General features: G+C 46.1%; 1 protein-coding gene across 2 annotated transcripts in view; it reads left to right on the top strand.

Annotated features, from left to right (window-relative positions):
* The first annotated feature begins 1,544 nt into the window (after positions 1-1,544).
* LOC133117932 (neuronal vesicle trafficking-associated protein 1-like) overlaps positions 1,545-16,536 on the top strand; it is a 15,105-nt gene continuing 113 nt past the window's right edge. The window contains exons 1-6 of one of the 2 annotated variants that reach the window (XR_009706342.1): positions 1,545-1,699; positions 10,464-10,619; positions 11,568-11,684; positions 11,794-11,907; positions 12,679-12,944; positions 13,004-13,061. Coding sequence is in view for 1 of the 2 variants with exons in the window: in XM_061227457.1 (XP_061083441.1) it covers positions 10,467-10,619; positions 11,568-11,684; positions 11,794-11,907; positions 12,679-12,870 (576 nt within the window). In the remaining variant the exon portion in view is untranslated. Of the gene's footprint in view, positions 1,700-10,463; positions 10,620-11,567; positions 11,685-11,793; positions 11,908-12,678; positions 12,945-13,003; positions 13,062-13,256 lie in introns of those variants that run through there. The other variant, XM_061227457.1, reaches the window with a different exon arrangement.

The following is a 16,536-nucleotide window of genomic DNA, read 5'->3' as shown; positions in this document are numbered from 1 at the left end:
ACAGATATTGGTCACTCTGCGCTGTGGATAAGACCAGAGCTCACCTGTTCATCGTGTGCCTTACACCTGAGCGTGTGGAGGGAGTGAGCCTGCCTCTGTGTATTCTGCAGCTGCTCCCTGATTACATGGGTATGAAGGTTAAAGAATAACCTGAGTGTTCAACTTTGTACTTTCACGGCAATCATAAATGACTTTATTATCGGCCTATGCACCATCAGCCTTTTCATCTGTACATTGCAGTGATTATTGGGACTCAAAATAATGCTGAAGAACCGAGAGAGGACATCATTGTGAATTTCCTTTTGACCATTACCATTTCAATATGTTGACTAATATGTTTTTTGCATTTTATTATTTTAGTAATGGCTTAAGAAATATCTGGGGTTGGTTTATGAACAAAATTGTATCAATGAGTTAATAAAATTGTATCAATGGGGTGGTTAAGGTACATGACTGGGACCCGCAAGGTCGGCGGTTCGATCCCCGGTGTAGCCACAATAAGATCCGCACAGCCGTTGGGCCCTTGAGCAAGGCCCTTAACCCTGCATCGCTCCAGGGGAGGACTGTCTCCTGCTTAGTCTAATCAGCTGCAAGTCGCTTTGGATAAAAATATCTGGTATCATAAGTATGTCATTATAAGTGCCATTAATTTGGTCTGTCAACATGATTATTGATGTTTTCTTTCCAAAGAAACAAAATAACTCAAAGTTCTGGATCAGTAAGTGTGGGCTACGGTCTGTTTTCCCCATTAAACAGCCATGGTGGCACTTTCACTGTTTGGAGGATTGGAGGACTGTTTATCAGTTCTCTTTCAGATTTGATAGGAAGGTAAGGCTCCACCCTGTTTACCTGTGTCACCTGTTGTATCATTGCATAAACCAATGCTTGATAACTTGCTGAGAAATGGCTGTTAATGGACTCGCATTGTTCTGTAATTAAACACACTATTGCAGTCAGGTCAGCTATCAAACTTTGTTCCCATTACTTGATTATATGCTAACAAATGGTTACTCATTTACAACCAACCACCTCAAGCTCAATAAAATAAACCATTCATCAATGTACAATGTCACCCAAAAATAAAAAGAGCAGAATGAAATGGGAGATCAGAGCTCATTTTAGTCTACCTGTGCATTACAGCAACAGACGCTGCTACTGTGTCTTTCCAGAGATGCAGGCGATTAAACTCTTCCATTGCCACATTTCCACAGGGATAGACTACAACTTGTCATCTTTTCTTTTACAGATATGGTACTGGACGCTTAACAATAAAAAAAATCACTGGAAACTCTATCCAGCTTATGTGATGGGAACATTCTTTGACAAAGGGTTCGACAGTTCAGGTGAAGTGTATGGAGAATTCCCCTGCTATAAACCCCCCTTGTGTGTGCTTTCAAATTCTTGTGTCGGTCTATAACACCAGGTGCACCGTTGCAATTTTGTATCTTTACGCGTCCAGAGAATAAGGCTAATGTATGAAAAAATCTTAACTTTATTGGTAAGTGTCGCTTTAAACGCGCGGCGCTGCGCTATTCAGACAGACAGTATCCCGCTCCAGTAAGCGATGAGTACCCGCATGCTGGTGGAAGCCACACTAAAGAAGTTATCACCACGGTAACCAGTCTCCACCAGTCTGCCCCCTCGCCCGCACGAACCATCGGGAGGCGCATCTCTTCTCCCTTCATTCCCCGCGAATACAGTAAGTCCAGCTTGATATAAAAATGTATGTAAAACATGTGGGCTACATTGTTTAATAATTGTATGCAGCGGGCAGTAACATTACCTGGCGAGTTTACAATATTAAGTCGGTTTTGTTATACAAAAAACAGAAGCGCACTGTTTTAGGTAAAATCTAAAGGTTTTAATTTAAGCGACAAAATACATTCACTCTGCGGAAATAACACGATTTATTTCGGTTTATGTTCTCTGTAAATTAACGTGTCAGGTTCTGGGAAAATGGTGACCAGTATGGTCAAGCATTCACATTTGTGTTAATAAAATGACGCGCTGCCACCATACAGAATTAAACATCTGCTTGAAGTCGACGTAAACGTGAGACACGTCCGCAATAGCCTGTCTGCGTGGGTCTATGTTGAGGACAGCTGAGATTGTCCTTTCGTTGATTGTGATGTTCTCTCAAGCCACAGAGTTGGACGATGGATTTCTGCACCTGTGACTGCTTTATGCAATAGATGCTCTGTCCGATTTCGGCGACTAATTCAACCATCGCGACTACGTTCACTTATTCCATTTGATCTTCTTTTGTTAGCAATATAACTATGTGCCGATCTAGACCGATGTGTGCAATATGACAGTTTGTTGTAGCGCAATTGTTTAAACTCTGCGGGGCGAAATAAGCTGCTTATGCATATTTCTACAAATCCTGCGTGACTTTAGTTGGCTGTATTTGAGCCGACAGGACTTTGGCATTGATTGAAGATATTATGCGTAAGACTGTAGGCATTATAATTGTAATTATATGGAAAGCACAAGCAATTAAATGTATTAATTACATTCCATACACTTGGCAGCTTGTCTTATCAAGAGCAACTTACAATTTAGGAGAAATGCATTCACTTGATTAATTTGAAGAGTTGCCTGACATGGCTAACATTCCCAGACCAGTGGGGATGCACTGAGTGAGCACTTTATTAGGTATTTATTAGACTTATTTTTCAGTCTGCTGCTGTAGCCTATCCACTTAGAGGTTTGATGTATTATGTGTTCAGAGATGCTCTTCTGCATACCACTGTTGTAATCAGTTTTAAGTTGTCTACGATCGCTCCACCATTGGGGGATGTGGATAGAAAAGAGCCACTACCAGGTACTAAAAGACAGAAGACTGTCTGCTGTCGAGGATGCTGAACTGAGAGGTCTGGTTGTAGTGTCACTCTCAGCCTGGTATGCTATCGTGTGATTTGTATTGAATGCAGGTAGCTACTGGAAGGCAGTGATGGTGCAGCACAGTGCTGACCAACCCTGTTCCTGGAGATCTATCATCCCGGTTTTCATTTCAACCATGATTTGGATCACCTGATTCTACAATTTAGCAGCTCAATGCAGATTCATTAGATGCTGAATGAGGTGTGCTGTGTTAGGGCACACCTCATTCCGGACGTTAGATCCAGGTACCGGGTTGGTTACCACTGCTGTAGCATTAGCTTAGGCAGGTGAAAGACCAGGTTGGCACAAACCTTTGGACCGGTTGTAATGAGCTGATTGGGAGATGAAGGTAGCATGGATGGTTAGCTGGCCAGCAACGTGTGAAATCCGACAAGAAATTGTGAGTGTAGCCTTGTTGGTGAGGAAAGGGCAGATTCTGCAGAGGTTGGGTTTGGGGAACCTGCAAGACTGGGTGGTGGCCACAGCGTGTCCCAAAAACCACTCAGCCGCAGATCTTCCCTTTACAGGTGGGACAGGAGTTCTGTCATCCCCAGGTTGAGCTGCGGGTGGAGGGTAGATGCACAGGGGTGCAGAGATGTGTGTCTGAAGTCGGGCGTCAGAGGGAGAAAATGAGAAACAATTCATCGAATGTTATCAGCTTTGCAAATGACTTGCCATGAGCAGAGATAATTGAGCCAAGTGATTCTGCGTAAACAAAGTAGACGAACGGACCAAGTAATGAGCCCTGTGGGACGCCAGTCAAGAGTGGGCAGGAGACAGATCCCCCTCCAGGCCACCTGATAGGCTTGGCCAGTATGATGAGGTGAACTATGTGAGGGTGGTGCTTGGATTGCCCATTTCTGCGAGGCACGAGAGAAGGATCCAGCGGCTGTGTTGAACAAGATCAGGCAGTGTGAGGAGTGAGTCAGCTCCCCGAGTTAACAGCCTCAGTGATTTCATAAGGAGAGTAGTCTCAGTGGGGTGGCCAAGCTTTGAGCAGATGGGTTGGAGTTGAGGAGGATATTCTGTCAGACGGAGAAACAGTTGGAGGCATACTGTGCCCCTGAGGGTTTTGGAGAACAATGAGAGGAGTGAGATGTAATTATGTACACAAGAGCCGAAATACAAATCCTGCAAAACAGCAAAACAGCACGGACGAATAGTTGGTCAGGGAGTGATAAAACAGAAAGAGCCCAGACAAATATCTGGAATCATGTCGGTGTAGTTTTCTGACCTGCTACCAACCAAAACGCCCGAAAGCCTGGTGCCCTGTCTGTGGACTCGGTGGGCATTTCCCGCCAGGCCCCGGGAGAGCGGACAGCAGGTCTCTGCGTCTCCGCGGAGCAGCAGCCCAGACCCCCCTCCCCCCGCTGCTCTGGCTGCAGCTCCGCGGAGCAGCCCAGACCCCCCTCCCCCCGTTAGCGGAGTGACTAACTGTACCCACACCTCACTCCCACGAGCGGCGAGCGCGGCGCTGAGACGGAGGAGCAGATGAGCGCCCGGCGTTCCCCCTGCCAATCAGATCAGCTCATTAATCCATCCTGCCAATCAGATCAGCTGATTAATCCATCCTGCCAATCAGATCAGCTCATTAATCCATCCTGCCAATCAGATCAGCTCATTAATCCATCCTGCCAATCAGATCAGCTCATTAATCCATCCTGCCAATCAGATCAGCTCATTAATCCATCCTGCCAATCAGATCAGCTCATTAATCCTGCAAGAGCCAATGACAGGATATCGCTCAAGTAAGGAGTAACCCGCGCTAAAAACCAGGAGCCCATAGCCTAGCGGAGCAGGAGACACAAACCTGCGGTAAAGACCTGGGGCCCATAGCCTACCGGAGCAGGAGACACAAACCTGCGGTAAAGACCTGGGGCCCATAGCCTACCGGAGCAGGAGACACAAACCTGCGGTAAAGACCTGGGGCCCATAGCCTACCGGAGAGCGAGTCACTCTCGCCTGCTGCAGTGGCCCTGCCCACAGGAAGTGACCTCATCGGCTGTAGCTTAACGCGTCAATTCCCTCATGTCTGTGGAGCGCTAACGGCCCCAATGCTGTCGATCGATCCTCAGCCTTCAGTCGACAGCACGGCAGGTTATAATGCACACAGAGTCCTCGACAACAGCCCAGTCCAGCAGTGTAGCAGCACTATGTAGAGAGTGGAGAGTCATTTTAAATGTATAAATCCATGAAGCACATATGGAAAACTCCATCCAGTAGCCCTTGCAGTACACGTGGTTACAATGAGTTGTAAAATAGTCACTGGCTCTCCTGTAGTACTCTGGGGCCTGTAGAGTGTAAAATAGTCACTGGCTCTCCTGTAGTACTGTGTGGCCTGTTGGGTGTAATAGTCACTGGCTCTCCTGTAGTACTGTGTGGCCAGTAGGATGTAAAATAGTCACTGGCTCTCCTGTAGTACTGTGTGGCCAGTAGGATGTAAAATAGTCACTGGCTCTCCTGTAGTACTGTGTGGCCTGTAGGATGTAAAATAGTCACTGGCTCTCCTGTAGTACTGTGTGGCGTGTGGGGTGTAATAGTCACTGGCTCTCCTGTAGTACTGTGTGGCGTGTAGGGTGTAATAGTCACTGGCTCTCCTGTAGTACTGTGTGTCCTGTAGGGTATAAAACAGTAAATGTGTGCGAGTGGATCAGAGCTGCAGAGCGTGTAGCGTGTGGAGTGGGCGTTGCCGTGGTAGCTCCATGCTTCTCAGCAGCCCTGTCTGGACGACCACAATTAACGTCTGAGGTCTCTGTGACTCAGCCCTCGCACGACTCTCTCCGTGTCTGTCTGTTCTCAACACCACGCATCCTGCGCTGTGGTTGGAGGGCTCGTCTTAAATCAGTGTGTTATTTTTGCACCCAGCCTTCAGGATCAGTGGGACTGTAGTGTTTCCCACATGTTCCTTTGCCTTTGGTTTTTGTTTAGAAGAATACATATAAACCCGCAATATTACATCATTCTTTTAGCAGATGCTTCTGCCCAGAGCAACTTGCAACAATGTAAGAAAGCATGAATAAAATCTATTTCATTTTGGTTATTTGAGGAACATGTTCACAGACACACGCACACAGCCATGCACACACGCACACACTTTAACAGCATGGAGCTATTTAACAGGTCCTTGGAACATCTCTCTTGAGTCTTTGTACAGCAGGGATCTGGCATGCAAATCCTAGAAGGTCACGCTCTGCTCGTTCTTGGCGTTTCCTGCGTGAAAGTGCTTAATTGATTGATTGGATAACGAGTCAGCACACCCTGTTTCCAAGGGCTTAATTGGCTGCTGATTGAAAGGAAAAGTCTTTCAATCAGAAAATCTTTCAGTCAGAGGTGGAAAGTCCAGGTTCAGAAAGTTCAGCAACCACAGGGATTTGCTAAATAGCAAATCCATCAGGGGGCAGAACTAATGAGTGAAATCAGAGTTAATGGGTGGAAGTAACACAAGGCAGGACTTTTACTTTCTGACCCCTGGACCTTACACCTCTGCCTTCAATTTTATGTGAAGAAATGTGCAGACAGGGAGAGTAAAAAGCATCACATGCCAGCGGTAAAGTTTAACATGGTAAGAGAGTAATAGGGTTGAATTCATCTTTGTTTCACTGAAACAGCACATTGGTTCAAAGGCCCTTTTTTTAATGGCGAGAGGCTGGTGTGTGTGTTTGACACCGACTCTCCTTACTGCAGGTGTACCGTTGGGTAGGTCCCAACAGGTGAAAATAATAATCATCATATCTGATCTGCAAGAACCTCAAAACATATGCAAATTGGATTTAAGAAGGTGGGGGGGAGGGGGGGGGTCATGTTTATTGGAATAAGATGGCTGCCGTGGGTGATGAGACAACAGGCTGCACAAACGTGCGTGACCGTCTCTGATGCTCTCTTGAGCCTTGCAACTGACTTTCACAGTAATATTTAATATCTCAGATGTGATATGTGATGCATCCATGGTGCACATTTCACATGAATCAATAATTCTGCCATTTGATTATGAATAAAGCGCTGACGCTCATTAGCTTTTGGAGCCTTAAACGGGAGCTGTTGTATTCCTGATTGTATTCACTATACACACAATAGAAGCTGTGGGCAGAGTTTAACGGCTTGTTCACTGAAGACGTTGCATAACCACCAACTTTACAAGAAGCAGCTTCAAGGGAAATAAAAGATGCCCACTTTCTCACGTACAGAATATAGCTGTTCAAAGCAAGAACTGTGTATGAAATGTGTCGAAGGCTTTAAAATAAATAAACGCTCTCGGTTATGAGAAGACCTTTCAGTCTCTCTCTCAGTCTGTGGGTCTGGCAGACATGGATGCATTTCTTGGTAAAGCGCACCTGACCATATATTAGTGAATGCCGTGTAGCGCTGTTGTAAAGGGTTAAAAACCAGGGCCGCACATCCCCCTGTTCCTCTGCCTCTCCGAGATCGTATATCCTCCGGCTCGCCTCTGCGTTACACAAGCCCTCACCACAGCGGGGTCCGTGTGTTGCGTAACGACGGGAGAAGGCAAGCGGAGCGGGCTGAGCGTACAGGGCGCTCTAACGCACTCCTGCTCTCGGGCTGTCATTAAACCCGGCCCGCGGGCTAACGCGCGGTGGAGTGACGGAGCGCTCAAACTCTGGTGCCGAATTAAGGCGTGTCAAATTCAATTTGGGACATCGCGGCTTCGCTTCGGCCAATGGGATAAGCCGGCTCTTTCCCGCTCGTACCGCAGCATGGGCGCCATGGCAACGAGGCCGTGTCATCCTGTCTGATGTACGCGTCTGCGTCTCCAACGCGGCGCCCCCACGTCCTCAGGGAAACGGTGTCGTCAAGATCGCCTGCGAACGAGGAAGATGGGTTGTGTGGTGGCGCGCGTTGGTCGTCTAGTTTGTCTAGTTTCACCTTAGGTAGAAATAAGCCTTAAAGGTACAATAGGTAATTTCGGCATTTTAACGGTCAAGAGAGGAATTGCAGAAACAAACACCTTCAAACCACAAGACTGTTTATCCCTCCCCCTTCTCTGTGAACGTGCTGATGTTGAAACGCCATTGGTAGTAGCAATTAGAACCAATTTTCAATTATTGTACAGCTGTACGATGTTTTGGTACAGAGTGCCGGCCTGTCAACTGCATATTTTGAAACCTGAATTTAAGGACTATGAACACAGGCATTGGGTGAGTCAACATGCCAGCGAGTCTTTTTCAATGATAGGAAGGGCTTGTAATAATGTTTTAACACACAAATCTTAACCATAGATTTTTATTATGGTTGTCATTTTTTTAAGCATTAAAGTTTAAGCACTGGTTTCTGAGTCTACCAGGATGTTTAAGTGGCATGGCACATTCTCCACTTCAGCTGCATGTCACTGAGGACCTGATCCATCCCAGTGAACTGATCCCTTACGAAACCTCCGTCAGTCCCCTGCTCTGAAGCCAAACGGCACCACAGTGCGTCGCTGTCTGCGATGAGACATCAAACTAGTATTGAAACTACACAAGGACACTCGAGTCGCCACTTCCATGGTCGTGCTGAAAACACTCTCAAGAACAAAGGGTACAAAAAGTACCTCAAAAGGTACAAACATTCGTCACAGGGGTGGTACCGTACATAAAACTGTACCCCCTAGCCAGCAATACATAATGAATTTGTTCCATGTTTGCTTGCAAAAGGTACTTATCGGTGCCCGAACAGAACATTGCTGTACCTTCAGGGTACATTTGGGAAATTAGTTTCTCAAGGAAAAATTTACTATCCTCTATTTCTATTTTTCTAACATCTATTTTATCTATTTCTGCTGGATGACAGTAGCATTTGAAAAATCTATTTTAAAATGGCTCCAACCACCAAAATGGAGTCCTGGTGGGTGTTTTGGAATGTGGATAAATACAAACTTGACAGGTTCAGCAAGTTCAGCAGGAAAATATCATTATATTACAGCTCGAATAGTGTGATAAAAACTCTTCATCTTGTTTTATTATCAGATTACATGATCCACGTCTCTCCAAGTCATATTTGTGTATGTTCACTGAGCAATAGTATGTAGTGGGAATTTTTAATATTGGTCATATCCCACATAAAGCATTTGGTAACCCTAATTGCTGGATTTAATACTTGTTTAAGACTTTTAATCTTAAAACTGTTTTGAAATGGAATCTGCACGCCTTTGTGTATTTTCTGAAAGGAAAATTCCAGAAGGAATTTAAAAGTCCTGTGCAGCATGGTCACTGCCATCAAAGCAGAGCTCTTTCCAGGAAGGCCTGCTGGGGCAGAATATTAAAGCACATGCATAACTTCATAATCAGATTTTCAGAAAGGAAAGCTGAAATGTTCTTATGGTCTTAGTAATACCTTCGGGGGGTGGGGGAAATGCTCGACTCTTCATCAACGTTTGATAGCTTCCCTTCCTAATGTGTGACTTTGGACGTTGCCTGATGTGTGCACCGATTCACAATTTAACCCAATGTTGAATTCCAAATGCAAACTCATTTCAGTGAGTGACGTTTCAAAAGAGGTTTATCCTGCACCAGTGCAGCCATTTTGTGTGTCCACTGTAAAATATTTAGTTAAAATGCAGTTTATAGTTTATAGTCTACTTTTGGCTTCATGGGATGGAATGAAAATGAATCAAAGCATTATTTATTTCTCCTATCGTTCTCACTGTCAGGCAAACATATATCCTGTCTGTCGGGGAGAGATAACAGGTGGTGTGCTGTAGAACTGTCCTGGTTCTTCTTCAAATAAATTATTAATAAAATACACTATCTTCCGTAATCTTGCACGTTTGCCAAGCCAGCAGTAAAAGGCATGTATTCATCAACACTTGCAGAATGGTTTGATAATACCCATAATAATATCCATACGCATCTCCTTTTGGCAGGAGGATTACATTTGATAGAACACTTGTTCCAAGTAGCTTTTGGAATGAGATGTGTTCTCATACAGAGATGGGTTGGATGGGGGAGAAGGATTATGAGAAAGTCAGGAGACACGGAGACAGATTCTGCACGGCAGTCCCATATGCACCCACACACACACACACACACACACACACTCACACTCACCCACACACACACTCACACTCACACTCACCCACACACACCCAAGCATACACACACACACACACACACACACACACACACACACACTCACACTCACCCACACAGACTCACTAACACACACCCAAGCATACACACACACACACACACACACACACACTCACACTCCCCCCCACACACACACAGACTCACCCACACACACCCAAGCATACACACACACACACACATACACACACCAGGATTTTAGGAGATGCAGCACTGTTGCAATAAGATGCATAATTTGGCACTTACTGTGACAAACATACTTTCACTCACATGCATACATACACATCTCACACACACACACACACACACACACACACACACAGTGATAATACAACATTGATATTTTGTATTTCCAGAGCACCGAACGTGCCCTTTGAAGGCGGTGTTTTTCTTTAATATGCCATTATCCGGCGGCATTTTTACAAAACTCTTGAAAAAGTCGAAGGTCTCGCCTTGTGCTATGAAAACGGCCGAGCTTGAGTGTGTTATTTTCCCGGTCAGGTCATGGTGAAGCTGGGAAGCAATCTGACGGGGAAGGCGGAGAGAGAGGAGGCGTGGAGAGCGGCCGGAGAGCAGCCGGGGGAAGACGGCTTCGACAACATCCCGCTGCTCGCACCACTGGACGTCACTCAGCTGCAGCCCCCGTTCCCAGATAAGGTAAGGAAACCGGCCGCCATTACGGCTCAAATCGCCTCTCACTCCTCTCTCACACTGGTCCAGATAAGGTAAGGAAACTGGCCGCCATTACGGCTCAAATCGCCTCTAACTCCTCTCTCACACTGGTCCAGATAAGGTAAGGAAACCGGCCGCCATTACGGCTCAAATCGCCTCTAACTCCTCTCTCACACTGGTCCAGATAAGGTAAGGAAACTGGTCGCCATTACGGCTCAAATCGCCTCTCACTCCTCTCTCACACTGGTCCAGATAAGGTAAAGAAACTGGCCGCCATTACGGCTCAAATCGCCTCTAACTCCTCTCTCACACTGGTCCAGATAAGGTAAGGAAACCAGCCGCCATTACGGCTCAAATCACCTCTCACCCCTCTCTCACACTGGTCCAGATAAGGTAAGGAAACCGGCCGCCATTACGGCTCAAATCGCCTCTCACTCCTCTCTCACACTGGCCCAGATAAGGTAAGGAAATCGGCTGCCATTTTACACTATCGGCATTTTGGCAGATGCTCTTATCCAGAGTGACGTTGATTAGACTAAGCAGGAGACAATCCTCCCCTGGAGCAATGCAGGGGTTCAGGGCCTTGCTCAAGGGCCCAACGGCTGTGCGGATCTTATTGTGGCTGCACCGGGATTAGAACCACCAACCTTGCGTGTCCCAAGGTAGCGTGTACCTTAACCACTACGCTACAGGCCGCCCCATATTTTGGCTCGTCTGACCTCTCACTCCCTTCTCACACTGAACTAGACGAGGTAACTAGGACTATCCGCCATTCCGGCTCTCACTGCTCTGTCACACTGCTTCTGACAAACAGACATATTGAAGGCCTACAATACCTGCTGACGATGAGCTAGCCTGGAGATCAAGTTAGGGACTGATCTGAAAACATAATGTGCACAGTGTGTGAGTGCAGACTGCGTCCTGTTTCCGCAGGTGATCGTGAAGACAACCACGGAGTACCAGCTGCAGCAGAAGAAGAAGAAGTTGTATGTTCCCGGAATCAAGAAGCTCAACATCAATCTCTACGACGAGGTGTCGGAGAAAGTGAAGGTAAGCGTTAGAACGATTGAACGATTCCTGCCACAGCAGCTGCTGCTTCCACTGATGCTTACGTGTGTGTGTGTGTGTGTGTGTGTGTGTGTGTGTGTGTGTACTCTAGCTCACAGGCCTGATACTGATCACCATGGCGTTTCTGGCCTGCCTGCTGCTTCTGGTCATGTACAAAGCTCTATGGTACGAGCAGCTCAGCTGCCCTGAGGGATTCGTGTTCAAGGTGAGCTCACCGAGGCATTTCACATCACCGTTCTGCCCCCTGATTGGTGGTGGTCTGGCGACTCAGAGATAAGTGATGACGCAAACATCCTGTCTGGATCTGATTGTCCCGACTTCACCGCCATCGCTCCTGGGCCTCGGCCGTACCCAGGCCTGCGTTCCTCCAGCGGCTGCTGCTGGCCCTCCTGATGTCCTTGGTTTTCCTTTGTTATTCAGCTGAAGCTTTTAACAACAGCTGATTAGATTAGGGCCAATCCCCCCGGGAGTAACGCGGGGTAACAGCTCACGGGCTGGAGAGATCCCTGAGTGAGCGGAGGTGTGAGGGGGTGGGAGGAGGAGTGAGGAGGTGTGAGGAGGTGTGAGGGGGTGTGAGGAGATGTGAGGAGGTGGGAGGAGGTGTGAGGAGGTGTGAGGAGGTGGGAGGAGGTGGGAGGAGGTGTGAGGAGGTGGGAGGAGGTAGGAGGAGGTGTGAGGAGGTGTGAGGGGGTGTGAGGAGGTGGGAGGAGGAGTGAGGAGGGGTGAGGAGGTGTGAGGAGGGGTGAGGAGGTGTGAGGGGGTGTGAGGAGGTGTGAGGAGGTGTGAGGAGGTGTGAGGAGGGGTGAGGAGGCTGGGGGGCCGTGTGACTTATGGTTGCCGTGGCAGCGCTCCTCGCTCTGTGGATTTTGACATCCCGCCCGACTCGTAATGTGTTTCTCCATCCTGTCTGCATCCTCCCCCTCTCCTCTCCCTCCCTCTCCCCCCCTCTCCTCTCCCTCTCCCTCTCCTCCTCCAGCACAAGCACTGCTCCCCCGCAGCGCTGGAGATGTATTTCTCCCAGCAGGCCCCGGGGCCGCGCGGGAGCAGCCTGTACACGGCCATCAGCCACCTCAGCCAGGCCAAGCGCACGCTGCCCGAGCTGCTGCCCTCGTCATGGCTGCCCGTCATCACCGCCCTCAAGGACCAGCCCGGCCGACCCCGCCAGTAACCGGGGAAACCCTGGCACTCTGCGTTAACCCCCCGCCACAGGGCTGACATTACACTGTCATACACATGACATAACCCCCCGCCACAGGGCTGACATTACACTGTCATACACATGCCATAACCCCCCGCCACAGGGCTGACATTACACTGTCATACACATGACATAACCTCCTGCCATAGGGCTGACATAACCCCCCGCCACAGGGCTGACATTACACTGTCATACACATGACATAACCCCCCGCCACAGGGCTGACGTTACACTGTCATACACATGACATAACCTCCTGCCATAGGGCTGACATAACCTTCTGCCATAGGGCTGACATTACACTGTCATACACATGACATAAGGCTGACATTACACTGTCGTACACATGACATAAGGCTGACATTACACTGTCATACACATGACATAAGGCTGACATTACACTGTCATACACATGACATAACCTCCTGCCATAGGGCTGACATAACCTTCTGCCATAGGGCTGACATAACACTGTCATACACATGCCATAACCCCCCGCCATAGGGCTGACATTACACTGTCATACACATGACATAAGGCTGACAGAACACTGTCGTACACATGACATAACTGCTCGCCATAAGGCTGACATAACACTGTCATACACATGCCATAACCCCCCGCCATAGGGCTGACATTACACTGTCATACACATGACATAAGGCTGACAGAACACTGTCGTACACATGACATAACCGCTCACCATAAGGCTGACATAACACTGTCATACACATGACATAACCCCTCGCCATTGAGTGGACATTGCACTGTCATACACATGACACAACCCCTGTCACAATATGACATAACGGATGATGTTAGGTTATGTCAAATGACAAAATGGTCATACATGGTTGTGACATAATCAGTTTGCCATCTTGTGACAGCGTGTATGTCATGTGTATGACAGTATTATGTCAGCCTTATGGCGAGGGGTTCAAGTGTGTGCATGTGTGTGTGAGTGTGTGTATGTGTGTGAGTGTGCGTGAGTGTGTGTGTGTGAGTCTGTGTGTGTGTCTGTAACCAATAAGGTGTGACTATTATGAGCAGTCAAGCAGACTTACAAAGAGGCAAGTAAAAATCTTTGCAACTATGGAGATGTTTCAGAAACACAGGCATTGTAGGATGATTGTGTGTGTCTGTGTACGTGTGTATGTGTGTGTGTCAAGGTAATGCATGGTCTCAGTAAAAGCCCATTCTGAATTTTAGAAATATTTGTTAAATTTGAGAAGTTTTTTAACAGTCATTTTGACAACCAGCAAGTACTTTAATCTTTAATGCTTTAATGTCAGCTAACAATTAAAATTGTTATATCTGAAAGGAAGTCCTCGGAACCCCAGTACATTTTAATAATGTACAAAACAGTTAAAATAATGTACTGAAAGAGCACTGAGTCACTCCATGAAATATGTCAGATCTGAACAAAACCATGTGACTCTAAAAAATGCTGTAATTGTACTTTTACTAATGTTATAAATGCCAGGAGCGACAGTAAGTTAAAAGCTAAACGATTAAAAGTTTTATTCACTTGAAAATGATTCCCTGGGAAACATGTTTTACATTACATTTTGAATATGTCATGTAGAGATTAACTTATCTGAACAAACTGCAAAAGCCTTACTAAATTATGAATTTACATTTTCAGTTGGTTTATAGAGTAAGTTTCTGTTTTAACTATCTGATGGACTGATTTTCATATGCTGCCTCTGTTTGAACCACATGAGTACTTTGAGTGTCTGCTTTCATTTGTAAATTTGCTTTTAATTTCTGCTGCCTAAATACATGGTTATCATAAATTATTTTGTAAAGAATACACAAGCTTGTAAAAATTTAAAATGTGATTGCAGTGCATTGAATCACATTGCAGTGCATTGAGTGCATTGCTTTAAAAACACAGACCCTGCTGTAAAATCCAACTACCCACTGTTTCAAAGCACAGCTTGAGCTGGTCAAACCATGTTGAGTATAGATATTTGGCCGCCATTTTGATTTGTTGTAGCATGAGTTCCCCTCGACAGCACGTCCTCACACGGAGTACTGCTTAATCACGCGGCTACAATCTGCTCATTTGGCATTAGCGCTGTGCTACGCTCAGTAGTAGACTACACGGATATTGTACTGTATTGCATTTGATGTTTTACATCGCTGTGGTCGCTGTGTGTGCTGAAGTAGAGACAGGCTAACGCCGCTGAACGTCCACGTACACCAGCAACACTGGAACAAACATAGAAGCGACACAACTATGGCGACTGTTTAAAATGCAGAACAATGGGTATTTGGGGGTCTGTAGTATGGTGAAGGAGCGACTCATCTCCAGGCCGGCTCACCCCGGGCCTGGACCTCCACCCTCTCAGTGCTGATGCACACCCCGCTGTGAGTCAGGAGCACGTTTGGGTGTTGAGCGTGAGTCAGGAGCATGTTTGGGTGTTGAGGAGGCCTCAGGCCTGGCGTGAGAGACACACGCCCAAGACCCTCGCCAACCTTTCCGGGTCCCAATAATCACTCGGCCCCAGGCTGTGGTTGTATACAGAACATAATATATGGACAACATGGAGACCTATAATTGGCCTGCTCAGCACAGCCAGAACACTGGCAATTGCAAATGTGTATTTGGCCTGTTTGTGACAGAAATCTATGAAAACTGAAAAATGCATTAAAAAAAATATGGGTTTTTCCAACCCATATAAGACCTGACTGAAAACCACAGGAAAGCGCACACATTATAACACAGATGGTAATTAGTGGGTCATTATGGCTGATTATTTTTAATTAAATCCGTCATTTTTATCTGCACCACATTAATGGCCGTGGCAGTTTAATCTTGTTTCTTTTTTTCTTTTTTTTTTTAGAAGATTAATTGCATCCACTCTGATTGTGAGTACAAACAGCAGTTAGGTAAAGTTAGGTAAAGTCAGTTTAAATAACATTGAAGTGAGTCTCTGGTATTTTAAACATCGCTTAGAAAATGTATGCTGATGCTATGTACTGAATTATACAGAACACTTTGCTAAGTTATTTATGTAATATTGTGTTGGGTTTTAAAAATATATATATAATTTCAAAGTTAAGGGTTATCTTGTGATATTGCACATACATGTGGAATAACCGTTTTGTTTGAACAGCAGACATTCCCATATGAAATCCGTGAGGAGTTTGTGATGCTGAAATTTCAAATTGAGAAATTAAGAGTTTCCGTTCTGGATCTGTGGGGTGATATGCTGTAATTTGTTGCACAAAAATGCTTCATGCCGTTGATTGTTTTAACATTATTTATTTGAAACTACGGGATGTCCGTATGTGTGTTTGTGTGTACTTGGGCATACCCTTTCACATACAGGACTCGGACAATGTGCTTATTTATTTTGGTATTATTATCATTAATATTCTTTCAATATTTTCTTGAATTATTTATATTTGATGTTTGTACGTTGATGCGGTGTTTATATTTTGAAGGCCTCATTATCGTGTGTGCGGGAGTCTGGGGGTGCGGGGTCGCTGTGTGTGAACATCACAGCCTCTCTCAGTGTTTTCAGGTTGTACTCCTGTGTCATATTCTCTCCTTTTATATTCCAGAAGCTCATGGTTCAGAGACACAGGCTCTTTTGCAGACACCGTGTCATGTTTCAGTGTGTGCGA

This window comes from Conger conger, chromosome 18, assembly GCF_963514075.1.
Source record: "Conger conger chromosome 18, fConCon1.1, whole genome shotgun sequence".
NCBI lineage: Eukaryota > Metazoa > Chordata > Actinopteri > Anguilliformes > Congridae > Conger > Conger conger.
Note: the sequence above shows the minus strand (reverse complement) of the source record. Positions and strands in the feature narration are given on the sequence as shown.